The 16,727-nt window shown below is 37.1% G+C and overlaps 1 protein-coding gene across 2 annotated transcripts in view; it reads right to left on the bottom strand.

Annotated features, from left to right (window-relative positions):
- Window positions 1-16,727, bottom strand: part of PCSK5 (proprotein convertase subtilisin/kexin type 5) — a 413,695-nt gene that overhangs the window by 191,985 nt on the left and 204,983 nt on the right. For both annotated transcript variants that reach the window (XM_031449902.2, XM_010978064.3), the window contains exon 10: window positions 1,326-1,429. In XM_031449902.2, the coding sequence (XP_031305762.1) occupies window positions 1,326-1,429 (104 nt within the window). The remainder of the gene's footprint in view (window positions 1-1,325; window positions 1,430-16,727) is intronic.

Genomic DNA, 16,727 nt, shown 5'->3' with positions numbered 1-16,727 from the left:
TTACAACTCTTTAAATGTTCACTGAGCAGTGCTGCATTATATAGCTTACACGCATGGAAAGATGTTTGATAATACTTAAGAGCAGAGGGATAGCCTTTTTCTAAAAATGAAGTCTTCAGTGAAGAAGTTAATCAAAGAACTTATATATGGTGCTGGTTACCTGGTATATTTATAGGTTTCAGCAAAGCACGAGACTATAATAAACTACTTTCAAATAATTTTCAAAATTACACGTTACATTTCCAGCATGAATATTTATAAACATTGGGTATATTAAAATCATCTGTAAAATATCATACGTAGATAATATTATTCAGCTTCTAAATGGTTTAAGTTGGGGAAGTGAGGGCCCAGGAAAATGAGGTGACTTGGCCAGGATTACTTAGCCTATTACCAATGATCTGAGGACCAGAACCTCAATTTTTAAGTAGATGTTCCCTATGGTACGAAATCCTGTTTTTCATCCGTAGGGATATACGATGATACTAAGATTATGTGGGAGCAAATTTAAGTCTGCAGATACAACAAAAAGTAATCTTTGTTGTAACTTAGACGAACAGATCAACATTTAGGCTATCTGAAACCTGAGTAAAGATATGAAACTGTAGGACCTCTGCTTCATATAACTACTTTCTTTTTACTATAGCATATGTTCTGGATGACAACAAACAAAACGGTTACCATTAGGAAGACAGTTTGAGGAACTAAAATCTCTTACCAGCCACGGGAAAAACAGCCAGCACTTATCATATGCTGTGCACACCTGCACAGACTGTGCATTACAGAGCTTCACAGAACTTTTCCTTTATGTAAAGTACTGTCTTAGAATTATGCCTGTTCTTCTGTTTGTGGAAGTTTTTGGGAAAAACAATAAAAACAAAATATATAGAAAGTATAGCTTAGCGACTAACAGTGCTACCCTCAAGTGAACAAAATACAACAGTTACTACTTAAGTAGCAGTAATCACTCCGGAAGGTAAGCAATTTTTAAATACATTGTCACAAATACCACTCAGATCATCAACGACAGCAAACAGTAAACGAATGAGGAGCCCCACAGGTCCACAATACTTGGAAGTTGGTTACCTTTAAAAAAAACTGACCTATGATGTGGGAAGCCAGGGAAATCTGTCTGATATGTGTTGCTTTAATTTAAAAAAAAAGGAATCTGCCTTTTTTTTTTTTTAAACTAAGAGATTAAGCTTTTCCTGTGTCAGCACAAAATTTAAAGTTTCTTTGGAGGGATTCCATTTCCTGCTCTCCATTTAAAATGGGGGAAAAATAAAAATATTTTGCCTGTGACAGAATATGAAAGAAGTTCTCACCCTTAAAACCAGCAGCATTGGTTTTCCAGTCATTAGCGTTCAAATGTCCTGCACGGGAAGTCCTGACAATAACATGCTGCACGTCTCTCCAGGTCAGAAACGGACTGGGGAAAGACAAGGTAAGAATCATTGTACCAAAAAAAAAAGATGGGGGAAGCAGAGAGTCACAAGCAAATTAAAAAAGCGAAAGCAAAAGGGCAAAGTAACTAAAAACAAAGGGTCAGCGGTTTGGGTTTGGGATAAACGAATGCCAAATGGCGCTCTTGTTCTCAACTTGGAGAAGTGACACTAGTCTGAGGGAGGCAGAAAATGTAACCTTCAATTTGAGAAATAATGTGAATGTTGGTCAGTGTAAGTTTTTAAAAGAGTGAGGATTTCGAGTGTCCTCAACAATAGGGCTCCCAGTTCTGGCCCTGTCGTCCTTTGCGCAGAAGCTTGCAGCATCCCATCCTCAGAAAACTACAAGTTATAGTCAAAACTTAAGGCCTCTGGAATATTCCCAGTTCAGTTGCTTAGCCAGGCAGTTGATTTGTAATTTAACAAAGAACTCAGCAATGTTTACTGTTCTGGATGTGTGTGTGGGATACAGAAAAAGGCTCAACTGAACCCAAGTCGCCGTTTTCAGTGTTCTCGAAGGAAGAGAATGGGGTACAGAGCCCAAAACTGGGCACCCAGGTACAGACAGCTCTGAGAGTGGTCTTAGTTTGCAATTCATAATTATTATATTAAATTACTGGACACCTGTTTCTTGTGGCAGATGGCACTGAAGATCACAAAGACACTACAGAATGTGAGAGATTTTCCTCAGAGAACTGCAGTACCAGTCATGATCACACAGAAAAGAAATCCAAGTACATACACATAGTCTTCGGTGCTCATTCAAAGAACGTGTTATTTACTGGAAGGCATTTGATTCAGTGGATGCATGAAATTCTAATCTGGATACTTACTCAATTCATGAATGTAAGGTGTGACAATCATTCACTTAACTAGGAAATCGGCAATTTATCATGCTGTATTTTGTTTCTCATCTGCCACCTTCATTCTAGAAGGGTATTTGCAAAGGGTGAGGCAGAACATTTGGAAAGAGGAGAGACCATGACTTGCTACCTTCCTTGAGGTGTGACAGGGGCCTGTGGTAATCTCTGTGCCCCTTCATGTGGGCAGGTAGGCACACTGGTGTCTCCCAGGCAGAGGGAGAACCTGGTGTCTTAACTGTAGCTAATTTTCTATGATGGAGCTGCACACTGCTTCACTTGTTATGACATTTTCCCATCACACTCACCACGTATGTGTTTTTGAGGGTGGCCTCCTAATGAGAGGGGGGCCCAGTGATGAGATTCTGGCTCCTTCATTTTCTACCTATGTGAAGTTGACTTCTCAAAGTGTCAGTTTCCCCATGCAGAATGTGGATGCTAATATCTACCTTCCTTCGTTGTACCAACTAAATCAAAGTACAGTTGACCCTTGAACAATGTGGAGGTTAGGGGTGCTGACCCCCAAGAAGTCAAAAATCTGAGTATAACTTAGAGTTGGCCCTCCATATCCTCGGTTCTGCATCTGTGGATTCAACCAACAGTGGATCATGTGATCCGTAGTTCGTGAAAAAAAATCTGTGTGTAAGTGGTCCTGTGAGTTCAAACCCATGTTGTTTAAGAGTCAACTGTAATGCCAAGTACTTAACAAAGTTCTTGGTGCATAATAAGCCATTAAGAAGTGGTAGTAGGCTCACAGTGAAAACAAATGTGACAATGAATGTTTGTATGTTCATGTGTAACTGAAAATTGTGCTCTACACTGGAATTTGACACAACATTGTAAAATGACTAGAACTCAATAAAAAAACTTAAAAAAAAAAAAGAAGTGGTAGACAGTTCATCATTTTGCTAAATTAAGAGCCACAGCTCCTGTTCAGTGGTTTGAAAAGTAACAAGGTGGGGAGAGAAAAGTCCTGTAGCATTCTGATACCTTTTTGTTACGCCCTCAGATTAAAAACAAAAGAGAGAGATTACTGTCATTTTCAAAGTTTTCATAGGACGCAAGGTAGGATCTAGACTATTTTGTAAGGTTGCATTAACACAAGACTATACACTAAGGAATTAAAACCCAACCATGTGAGTTTGAAAAATATGAAACCGATGAAAACAGAATTATTTTTGATACAACACTCATTCGGAACCAATTTTAGAACCCGATAAGGCACAAAACTCTGAAGAAAGGGAGGGAGGTTTTGCTTTTAAAACAAGCAGCCTGATTTGTCCCTTTGCTGACTAATACTGAATCCACGTAAAAATTCGGCAGACTCAAGGCCCTGCAGTCAGGAAAATTAGGAGAATGAGTCCAGGGATAATTCTGAATGCCACTCTCAACAGAAGATGTTCCAGCTCTGCCTGAGATGTGATGCTAATCTCCTTCCCTGTTTCCAGTAGTTATTTGGGGGGGGGGGTGCAAAAATGACAACAAAAACACTCAGTCTGGAAAGACATCCCAGCTCCTTATTTATAGGAAAGCAAAATCTTCTCAAATGAACATGTTCTGTTTTTATTTTTTCCTGAGCAAACAGCAAGATACCTAAAAGTATACTTGGATTTGATAAATATGTCTAAACAAACCTAGTGATTTTAAAATAACATTTAACACACAGTTAAAACGTTCACGTTTTAAATGTTACTCTTTCAGGGGGAAAAAAAAAGAAAAGAAAAGAAACAACACACGTTTCCCTGCTACCTATCACCAGGGCAAATTCCTTTAGAAATATCAAGCACAAGGTTCTGACCATTGGGAGACCATTTCCCTAGGGACCCTGAGCACTAAAAATATAATAATAATAACAGAACAGGGAACATTTATCTTGTACCTTAAGCAGTTGTACTTGGGCAGATTCAGGAAGCCTCCTGCATTCAACTCAGCCTGAAGACATGAGAGTTACTTGCTCTCATGCTGAGTTGCAAAAACTAGTTCTTCTTGGAGTGCTTGTAATTAGAAGGAAGAAATTAGCTTTAGGAAATTGAAACTACACATGGAAAGAAGGAGGCATTCAGGTAGTTTTATTCTGACATTTAATAAGGCACAACTTCAGAGATGACTGAATTTCAAAATTTCCTGAATTTCACCAAAATAAAGTGAGGAAGATAATACGGGAAACCAACGGATTTTGAATCAGTGGTGTTTCTACCTGTGGGAGGGTAAGTAATGAGCCTAGGAAACAGCTCTACGCCGAGTGGCTAGTATCCTGAGAGGACTACATCATTGACGGGAAAGTCTGATCCACATTTTACAACCTACTTGCACTTATGCTGATTGGGATGATGTAGCAGTGAGGGTCATCAAACACAGGGTAAACCACAAACAGAGAGAAAGCGGAGAAAGGGAAGGCTCAGCGCCTTGTGCAGTCAACTCCACAATCCATGACAGTAACATAGGACCCCTTAAAACTTACCCAATTCTGCCACTTCTACCATGAACCCACACTCTACTGGCCTCTCAAAACCAATACCTCTCTCACCTCCAAAGCACCAAACGCTTTGGGGCAAACGATAATCAAGAATGTCAAAAGTCTAACCAATCTGGAGAAAAAAGAGCAGTTTCTTTTAACTCTGAGCCTGGTGACCACCAATCTCATCATAAGCCACCAGGAGTTATGCCACATACCCCTCAGGCTCCTTCCTGGAATTACTGACAATTACCAACAATATATAAAAGGTCACATTCATCAATGCCTGCAAAACGTGGCTAGCTGGCAATGACCTGTCAATGCAGTAAGATACACAAGATGTCCTGGGGAGTCCTTATATGTCCTCTTTTCCTGTAAGGAAGATTTGCACCCTTGATGACCTCAAAACAGCAACCAACGTTGAATGAACACTTGGCCACGGGCAGGCACTGTACGTAGCACATGTACTATGATTGCGTAATCTTAAAAATCACATGCTATAAGTGAAATGCTTATTTCCATTTCGGAGATGACAAAAGTGAGACTGTGAGGTCTGCACAGTAACTCAAGTACATGCAGGTGGTTAGTGGTGGAGCCGTAATTCAAACCAGCTGCCCCTGGCTGCTGATTCTATGCTGTCAATCACTATTTAACACCATCTCCAGAGGGACCCACAAAGGTGACACCAAGGTAAACACAGTGCTGTGTCAGGTGGCTCTTTGACAGCTGGGTCAGGGAGCCAAGTGTGGCATGTCGTGTTCTCAGGGTCACACAGTTTTTGTGCCCACACTGTCTCGCTCAATCCAGCTGGCTGATTTTTTTGTTTGCCACCGAATTCAGGAAATTCTTTAATCTTAATTTGGTTTTCGCATTCCAAAGGCCTAACTTGGCCACACTCTACCAAAAGTAACAGAAAGATATCAAACTAGGAAAAAATCATATTCATCTGATAAAATAATATTTTATACCAGATGTCGTAACATTATATTAGTTCTTAACATTTGTTATGAACGTGCTGTCTGGCCTGACGTGCTCACACTTTGAGGTGGTTTGCGGCCTGGTTAGGTAAGTCTTCTCCAGTCAGGGAACTGCAGCTGAACCTTGCCCAAACACTGCTAGTTTCCAGCAGCAAAAGCAGGGTAATTAATGTCACTGTCGCTACCTGGTGTTTGTATTACATTTTTGTTCTGAGCAGTTCAAAGCATTTCATGGGCCTGATAATAGGTTTAGAAGAAGTAGGACATATCCCGGGAGAGACATTCTGTCTAGCGCTTCTTGTTGGACGTCTAAGTGTGACTGTTAGCACTTAAATTAAAATAAATTCTCTCCCCAAGATTTTCCCAGATGGTTCTGCACACACGTGAATAAACCTGTACTTGGTGGTCCTTACAGACAAGGGCCAATTTTAAACCCAGAGTGACTGATTCACCTGCATTTACTAAAAAGAACTCATCTTCCCCCAATGCGCACCCCAGATGGGTCTATCACCATAGGTAGTTTCAGGGACAACTGATCCAGGGGACAATAGATGCACATCCTACTACAGAAAGAGAATTGATCAACAAGAGGCGCAACAGCAAATCCAGATAATGAAGGCCAGTTCCTGAACAAGACAATCTCTACATACAGGAGTTATTCCATCTAATGCAATGGTGAGGGATTACGTGGACCAGACCGACGGGGAAGTGGCATGACTGACCGCTAATCATCAAATATCCAACTTACTAAACAGTCAAACAAAAATCCCAGACAAAACCAGACTCCTTTCATCTTTAAGATTGTGTAAAAGAAAAATGGGAATGAATAACCAGAAAAAGAACGTTATCGTACAGATGCTAAGTCAGTCAGCAATTATGGGAAAGGATTCCTTGTGAGCTGGAACAACCAAGATGAGGCAGAAGTGTTTAAAGCCTGCAGGGATTGGGAAAAACATTACTCTGAGTGCAGCTAGCATGTGCCAATGATGATTCAAGAATAAAATAGACTTTCCAACAAAGGAAATCAGTCTTCTTTTGTCAGGTAAGGAGGACCCCAAAGGGATCTCCATGTGGTCAGTCCCACAGCAAGCAGGAATGTGTCACTAATGGGAATGCATTTGTTCTGTGTTCTATATTAATTGCAAATTTCTGGGCCTAAAATTGCATTGTAGTAACAGAAAACACAGCTAATAATGCCTCCATATTTAGAACTATGACTTGTATTGATATCACCTGGACCCCTTCATCAACACCTGAACCAAAGCAGAAAAGATAAAAGAGAAGATGGGTCTGAGATCACCTAAGTCAAATTTTTATTCTACTCTTTTGTGAAACCACTCACTGATTCCCTGAATTTCATCTAAACCAAAGGTAGAGAAGTTTGGTTTCTAAACACACTTAAGATCGTCCCTAATTTACAAAGAAAAATTATGTCATTTAAACTGAAGTGCCTTCTGTAGGATTTGTCATTACACCTAAAAGACATCAATTAAGTTTTCTGCAGTCTTACAAATGATACTTTGTTTGTAAGCTCAATAATCACTTCCTTGAAATACTTTGCTATGTAGATGTTTATGGAATAAAATCTGATGAGTGGTCAGACGGAGGTACACTAAGTTGAGATCACATGCATTGAAATCAATTCAAAATAATGGAACTTTCTTTCCACTGGCTCTCCTTGTATACTCAGTTCCCTCCAAGAATACTACCCTGGGACTATAAATTTCAGCCACCTTAAAGGCCTCTTTGTGCAACCACAATCTGGTATTTAAATCCGACCCTCATTTCTGTCCCCAAACTTTGAAATCTTTTTCAGTAGACGGAACGTGTTGGTATGAGAGCTTCCTTCCTAAGTTCATGCCAGTCAAGCTGTGAGAAACTCAAGTCTAGGAAAGAAGCTGGAGGACACATCTCACTCCCTCTTTTCTGCTCATTTTGTAGGCTATTCAGCACCTGGCATGAATAGATACGTGATTCTAACCTAATCTTGTCTTGCAAGGAGACACTTCGAGCCCCTGTTATTTATTTCTAATTTAAATTTGTTCTCAAAAATAATAATAAACACAGCTTATAATCACATGAGGATGGTGTAAATTGTGCTCTAGAGTCAGGAAGACTTGGGGTAAATCACGCCCTGCTACTTAACAGGCCTGTCACCCTCGACAATTTACTGAAACTCCCTGGACTCAGTTTTCTTAGCTGAAATGTGGAGACGAATTCATTACCTCAAATTCTTGGTTGCAAGCATGAACAACCTATCATCTCAGAAAAATTCACAAGGACCACTTACTGAATTTATACTAGCCTTTGATGAATCTCCATTTAATTAAGCTACGTTTTCCTCTATGCTCCTCAATTTTAATAGTATGTTTTTTAGTTTCTGTAACAGATGAACAAAATAGCATTTTCAACACCTTGGTATATTTCTGCTTAGTGAGTGAATAATGCTACTAAGACCTGTCAGAGAGAACTGGTTTTAAAAGCCAGTGGTGGAGGTGTTAAGCTCACTGGTTGGGAAAGAAGTGTTTGTACCTGCTGTGTTCATAACAAATCCTCTCCATTTGTAGGAAGAGCTTCCCTTTTGATGGTTGGCCATTGATGTGTTGTAGAGGATGTTGAAATGTTCTTTGGTTTGATATCCTAGTGCTTTTTAAGTACTAACGGTTAGACCAAAGACTTCGCGCGTAGTCACCTAACTGAACTGCCAGACTAAAGCGGTGTTTTTTTTTTTTTTTTTTTTGAAACTTTTCTACACAGTTGATGGGTTTGCAGAGTTCTCACCTCAAAAGCCAGCAGCTGAATCCTCGGACAGGCAACAAAAATAGTTGGTTGCAGCTCTGTTATTACTATTATCTTAAATTACTTTACAGTGTTTTTCTTTCATTTTTTTTCCTGTTAAATACAAAGAATTAAAATGATCCTTTTCTACATGCTTATCGAATAAGTATTTTTTTTCTTCTTGAAGAAGTATGTTTTTAAATGAAGGTTTTCAACATTCAGCTTTAATTTTAAACTTAAATGGAAATGACTAAACATTTTGGATTCTAGAATTTTAAGTAAATGTTATTCCGTCTATTTTAGAAACTCTTAGTTTATTATGTCAACTCCTAGCAATCTCTGTAATAATTAGACTTTAATAGTAACAAAAATATTTTTAAAAATTTCATGCTACACACACACACCCCCAAAGAAGTTTTCAACTAAGATGAACAGAAATCTATTACAACAATTTTGGAGGTTATCTCAAATAACCTATGGCTAATGTGACTGGGTTGAGAAAAATAATGGTTAACTTTCCCATACTTTACATTAAGAAAACAAAGCTGGCTTGTCACCTGAAGGAAAGGGGGGAAAAAAGTAATAACCCCCCCCCAAAACCCCAGCCCTATTTCTCTGTCTGTCTCCCAAATTAAAGACCCAAAATACTAATAGGCTTAAAAAAGCAGGTAAATAATTTCCTACTGGACAAGTACTCCTTTTTTATTTTCAAGGCATTTCATATATTAACTCTGATATCTCTCCTGTCCCTATTTTCAGTGTCTCAACAGAAACTATGGCAGGAAAGAGAGGGTACATTCCAACTTTATTTTTTTACTGTCCCCTAGTCTATATGTAAGGGTGCCAAAATCATGTCTTCCCAGTGAAGGGTGCATAAGAGACCTGACTAATAAAGTGTAAGTGCGATTCTGAGACACGAAAGGAAGGGGCAGGACACAGCCATTAAAAGAATGACACGGCAGTTAGCACCAAGATGGCAGAAAATTCAACTCCCAACAGACTTTGACCACGATGGCGGGAGAATAGATCTTGTGCTTCCTTACGTGCTCATTATAATATATTAGCATGGTGACTGGCACGGCCACAGGCACCATGACAGTTCCAAGGCTAACCATAAAAGGTCAAGAAGTGGGCGGTGACCCAATTCCTAGGAACCTCAGTCTATTTCCCAAAGTAGTTGGAATAATCCTCCCACTTGTTACCATATAAGGCTACTTAGCCCATAAAAACTAGCAACACTGTGCCTTGTGGCCTCTCGCTCGCTTGCCTCCGAGGTGGCCCACACTGTCCGTGGAGTGTGTATCTACTTTTAAACTAAGCACCTGACCCCACACCTCTTGGCGTTTCTCTTGCCTTCTAAGACGGCCTGCACTCTGTCTATGGAGTATGTATCTCTCTAAATAAATCTACTTTTACTTAACTGTGGCTTGCTTTTGAATTTTTTCCTGCATGAAGCCAAGGACCCTCACTTGGCAGGGCGTGTCCCAGGGACTCAACCAAGACCTGGGATATGGCCATCCTCTCACATCCCATTTTCCTGTATCAATTCTACTAAGCATTTCTGAGAAAACCTCTGCTTTGCTGCCACAGGCAATGCGAAATCTTCCTTCATTCTTTCCTTCCACTTTTTATCTGAATGCGGATGTGATGGCTGGAGCTGCAGCAGCCATTCAAAAAAGATCAAGAGAACAACACAGACTTTGGCCTTGGTAGCCTTATGCTTCTAAACCAACATCTTGACTTGCAGATTTCCTGTTGTACCAGCCACATTTTCTTGTTGCTAAATATAGTTCCTAAAATATGTATCTCCTAAAGTATAGTGTATTAGATAGCATTTATTAAGTGCTCACTGTGTGCTATTCACTTATTTCTCACAACAGTCCTAGGGGACAGGTACTATTATTACTTTTATTATTGAAACAAGGATATTAAAACTCAGAAAGTCCAATGATCCTGCTCAGGGTCACATGATTAGCAAGACTGAAACTGGCCACAGGCAGTCTGAACCTGCAGCCCTAGCTCTGACCTACTCCACTGCCATCTTGCCTTGTACAGGAGGAGGGGCCACAAGGGGGAAGAGTCAGGGTAATAATGCTTATAGGGACCAGCCAGCAAGCCTCCAGTTTTGAGAGTAGGGAAAGGAAATGATCTTGTCCTCACAGCATTATCATTCAGCATCCCATTTCTGCCAGCATCTCAGAGTTGACCAAGGGTTTTGGTCCTCAGCCCACTCTTCGATGGCAGATTTGTAGGTCTATGCCTGGATGCTAACAAGAAAGGGATAGCATCACACCCTTTCTGAAGCCAGAGTTTCCCATTGAGCATATTAAGAAAAGCAAAGAATGGAAACAAAGGCAGAAAGAAAGGAATGGAATAGAAAAAAAAGTAAAAGAAACAGGAGAGAGTGCAAGGGACAGGAAAAAGAAGAGAAGAGAGAAGAAAATCAACAATAATATGGAGCCCATGGAAAAGACAGTGCAGAAAAAAGGAATCAATCCATAAATAAAGCAAGCTGAGAGGTCAAAATAGAAGCTGAGAGAGAAACAAAGACTACAAGGAATATAAAGTGGTATTAGGGAAAGCAAAGTTAGCACTGGAGGGAGTAAATGGATACAGATTTGGATATTCTGGAGTTGACGCTGTGGAAAATCAAAATAATGATGTGGAATACAACTGTAAGAACTTCCCACAAATGTTGTTTAGGAAAATAATGAAGAGATGGCAAGGAAAGACAAAATGACAGACCTGGAGGACAGAAGACAGAAACCCACTTCAGGATACTAGCTTTGTCCTCCTCTAAGGATTGATATTTACTGAGTCTTCATTATTTACTTACCAGATGTTCTATTGGGTGCTTTGTAGATGTTACTTCACTTCATGCACACAAAACAACCCCATGAGGTAGAGAACATCATCATTCCCTTTTTACAGATGTAGAAACTAAGGCTTCAAAGGGTTGAATATCTTTCCCAAAGTCATATAACAGTGAGAACAAGAATAGGGCTTTGAAGCTAAGTCTCTCAGACTCCAGGGCCCAAGCTCTGATGCCCATGGCAGACTCGTCAGGAATCAAAATCACACTTGATTAAAAATGTCCAAGGTAGGGTGAAAGGACCCGGTGTGTTTCATCCGAGTTGCATCCCTTAGACTATTAGGAGTTGCACCTCTTAGACTCATCCTAAAATATATATATATATTTTCATTACAAACACAAACGAAAATACACTAAAAGCTGCTCTTCAGGAATTCAAAAAACAAAATAAAATGTGATTTCTGTCCTAAAACTTTCTCTGCAAAACTAGTTTTAGGAGACAATAAAAGGTCAGTAAAAGATATTGAAATAAACCCAAGAATTCTATACTGAGCTCCTTGTCTTTCATGAGTAAATGCAGAAGACACACATTTACAGGACTGAGAAAGTGTACTAACCCACCTCTCTAAAAACACACTCTGAAAACCAAAATAAAACAAGTAACTTAAAAAGCCATTTCACCTGATGAATAAATAAGTCAAAATTTAAAATCCTAGAATGTGTAGTTGTTACAAAAGACTTACTGATGGCGCTAAGATAAATTTAACAGTTAAGAATTGTTTCAACACAGTTCTTCTGAAAAGAAAAGTAATGGTAAGAAATAAATTAACTAAACTAGTCTGTTGTGTAAATCCAGATTATGTGATTAAAGATGGAGAAATGAGTACAGAGGGAAGAAGTAAAGTAAATTTAAGTCAAGGTCATACAGCAAGGAGTCAAAGGAGATAACTCCTCTGTTGTAAGATATTTATTTAAAAATCTCAGTATTGTATTTTTGAAAAATGACATTTAAAAATTATTGAAACTATTTACAAATGTAATTTTTACCTAATGAAATATAAAAACTAAAATTTAAAGAAAGGGCAGAGATTCTTCCACAAATGTGTGGATGGCAAAACTAGTTGCAAACAATATAACATTTTAGACAAAAACACTAAAAAGGACAAGAAAGTACAGTTTAGCTGAAAGATAAGGCACCATTTACAATAAATACCTAACAGCATGAAATCTATGTATCAAAATATATGGATCAAAGACTAAGAAAAAAGAAGTTACTTATGGAACCACACACTAATGTTCAGATAATTTAATTCATTTACTTCAGGAGAAAGAATATAAAAGATTTGTTTATATAATAGATATAATTTAATAATATTAAAATATATGTCCTACAAAGGGTAACTTTTTCCCTTAAGAATTCACGTATCACCTAAAGAATTTTGAAAGTAAAGCTGAAGATATACTGGGCCAAGAGGAAATCTCAACAATTGTCCTAAGGAAAAACAGTAAGTACTTCACAAACCACTAATGCAGTTAATTATCTGACCTTATTATGTGATCACTGATCACAATGCAGTGAAAAAAAAGTCACTAATACATCTCAATAGATACAAACTTTTGTTAAACACTGTTAACAGTTCTTTTCTTATTTTATTATTTTTTTTAAAAAATGGAGATACAGGGGATTGAACCCAGAACCTTGTGCATGCTAAGCACATGCTCTACCACTGAGCTATTCCCCACCGTCCAAATTTTTTTAATAATGCTATTGTCACTCTATCAAAGAGGAAGCCAAAACATCATTAGAAAATAATGACATTCAACCAAAAGTGTGTTCAGAGGTAAATGTCCATCCTTAAATAATTGTATTAATGAAAAAGGGAAAATAAATGAACCATGATTCAACCAATAATATCCCCTTCATAAAAGAACAAAGAGTGATTGTAAGACAGACAAGAAAGACTAACAAAATGAAAAAAGGACAAAGGAAAAGCAGTATTACTGATCAATAAATCCAAGAACTGACCTTTTGAGCAATAGAAATAAAAGCAAAAATAAACAAATGGGACCTAATTAAACTTAAAAGCCCTTGCACAGCAAAGGAAACTAAATAAAACAAAAGGATAACCTACGGAATGGGAGAAAATATTTGTAAATGATGCGACTGACAAGGGCTTAATTTCCAGAACATACAAACAGCTCATACAACTCAATAACAAAAAAAAACAAAGGACCCAATCAAAAAATGGGCAGAAGACCTAAACAGACATTTCTCCAAAGAAGATGCACAGATGGCCAATAGGTACATGAAAAGATGCTTAATATCACTAATTATCAGAGAAATGTAAATCAAAACTACAAGGCATCATCTCACACTGCTCAGAAGGACCATCATTAAAAAGTCCACAAACAATAAATGCTGGAGAGGGTGTGGAGAAAAGGGAACCCTACTACACTATTGGTAGGAATGTAGTTTGGTGCAGCTACTGTGGAAAACAGTATGGAGAGTCCTTAAAAAACTGAAAATAGACTTACCCTATGATCCAGCAATCCCACTCCTGGGCATGTATCCGGAGGAAACTAATCAAAGAAAATACATGCATCCCCATGTTCACAGCAGCACTACGTATAATAGCTTAGACAAGGGAGCAACTTAAATGTCCATCAACAGATGACTGGATAAAGAAGTTGTGGTATGTATGTATGTGTGTGTGTGTGTGTGTATATATATATATATATATACACACATACACACACACAATGGAATACTACTCAGTTAAAAAAAGAATAAAATAATGCCATTTGCAGCAACATGGATGGATCTGAAGATCATCATACTAAGTGAAATACGCCAGAAAGAGAAAGAAAAATCCCATACGATATCACTTATATGTGGAATCTTACAAAAAAAAAAAAAAAAAGGGCATGAACTTATTTACAAAATAGAGACAGACACACAGACATTGAAAGGGGATGGAGAGGGATAAATTGGGAGTTTGGGATTTGTAGATACTAACTACTACATATAAAATAGATAAACAACAAGTTCATACTGTATAGCACAGGGAAATACATTCAATACCTTAAATGGCCTATAATGAAAAAGAATATGAAAAGGAATATATATATATTTTTATATATATATAAATGAATCACTATGCTGTATACTGGAAATTAATACAACATTGTAAATTGACTATAATAATAAAAGAACTGGCTTTTGAAAAACAACAATAAAATATAATAAAGAAAATAATAATATATTATATATACTACTAAGATAATAGTATATATAATAATCTATATAATAATATATAATCTATATATAAATATACATAACTGTATGACATAATTATGTATTATATATATAATAATTGACTAAAAAGTTTTTAAAAATCTTATAAAATGGACATGGTTTTAGAGAATATAAATGAAAAAATTAAAATTAAGATAATTTATCAAAGTATTACCTTTCTAAAAGGCTTTAGGGCCAGATGGTTTCTTTTAAACTTATAAATAAAGACAGCAATCCCAAGTGTCTCCAGAGAAAAGAAAAGTTGCATAAATTCACAAAATAAATTGTGAAATTTATGTCACTTGATATCAAAAACTTGCAGAAACAGAGGCCAGTTTCAAGGTCAAACCAATCTAGGTTAGGAAGCCTGGCTCTTCATTTATTACCTGTTCTACCTTCTACATGGGGAATAAATGAAAAAAACATAAAGAATATCTTAAAAGATTCTGTTTAATCTGCCTTAAGTACACAGTTAATATTACCCAGCTGATGTAACAAAAATATAGAACACACATACACACACACATTATTCAGTAAAAGAAACTATAAATTTCACTGAGAAAAATAAACACAAAAGCATAAATATTTTAAAACCAAACCAATAGCATATTAAAGAACTAAATGTAATTCATGAATATAAGCAGAAAATATCAAGAAATCTAATATTCTAATAAATCACATCAACAATTCTAGTGTGAGAAACTATATATTAGTCTCAACAGATACTGAGAAAACACCCAAATCCCATTCCCAACAAAACCTTTATAAAACCAAAAATGCTCCACAGACACAATGAACAAAAATAAACATCAATAAAAAATGAAACAAATGGTAAAAAGAAAATCAGAGAAAATCAGTAATCATGCAAGCTTACTGACATTCTTGATATTTAACATTTTTAAATGGTTAGTTAATATAACAGAAGTATTGATTGTGATGATATCAGCTTCCATATTTTTATTACTTTCCACACGCCTTAATTTATATAACCCTAACAACAATCTGGTAATTCTGGGTTACTAGCCCAGATTTCAGATGAAGTAACTGAAATGTAAGGTTAAGAAACTTAATTTTCACTTCTTCAAAGCTATGTGGGTAGCAATGGTGTAGAGACAGGATTGGAAGTCAAGTCAACCTGACTCTAAAAGCTGAACTTATAATGACCAATTTGTACAATAAGAACAAACATGAAAAATACTCGAATAGAGATGACTATTACTACTGTCAGATGCTATGTAGATATTTAAGAAAAACCCACAAGGCAATCAGTTACAATATAATGTGAATTAAAGGGGCTAGAGATAAGAAAAACATACAAAACCAATAGCTGTTATAAACAAGCAATAACCAATTCAAGGCATAATAATAATAGTAAAACATATAAAAATAATCTAATCCAAAAGGTATGGAACTAAAGACAAGCCTGAAACTTTACTTTGCCAATAAAAGGAATATCTGAATAATTCAGAGAGAGATTTTCTTAAACGGGAAAACCAACTGTTATAAAGAGGCCAAGATTCATACAACTCTCATAAATTATCACTGGGATTGTTTTTGCAACATAGCAAAATGGTGCTAAATATCTGAGAAAATGAACAAGTAAGAATGCTTAAGCAAATGTTTGAAAAGTGGGGTCATACTGTAACGCCAAAAGAACTGACAATAATAGAAGAAGAAACTCTAAAAGAGGTCTTCATAAATGCAACAACTTGAATGCAAAACAAATTGTTTTGGAAGGAGGTGGGTTACTTAACAAGTAACATTGGGCAAATGGGATCTCCATAAAAATTCAATTGAGATCCACACACCAAACACCAAAATCAATTCTAATTGGTTAGATATATAACACTGAGAAATGAAACAAGAAAACACTAGATGAAAACGGAAGTTGGTAATTAACAGATTTTGAGATAGGAAATGACTTTCTAACCTAAGCGTCTTAACTTGGGGTACAGGGAGGATCCTATGGTACTGCAAATCTCAATATGTATGTTTGGGCTTAATTTAGGGGGAAAGCATAAATAGTTTTCATCAGCATATACAAAATTCTCCAGGCGGTACCAAAATATGAGGTATAACTAATTGAACAATTTGTAGAGAACACATAT

The sequence above is a fragment of the Camelus dromedarius genome, chromosome 10 (genome assembly GCF_036321535.1).
Source record: "Camelus dromedarius isolate mCamDro1 chromosome 10, mCamDro1.pat, whole genome shotgun sequence".
In the NCBI taxonomy this organism is placed as follows: Eukaryota; Metazoa; Chordata; class Mammalia; order Artiodactyla; family Camelidae; genus Camelus; species Camelus dromedarius.
Note: the sequence above shows the minus strand (reverse complement) of the source record. Positions and strands in the feature narration are given on the sequence as shown.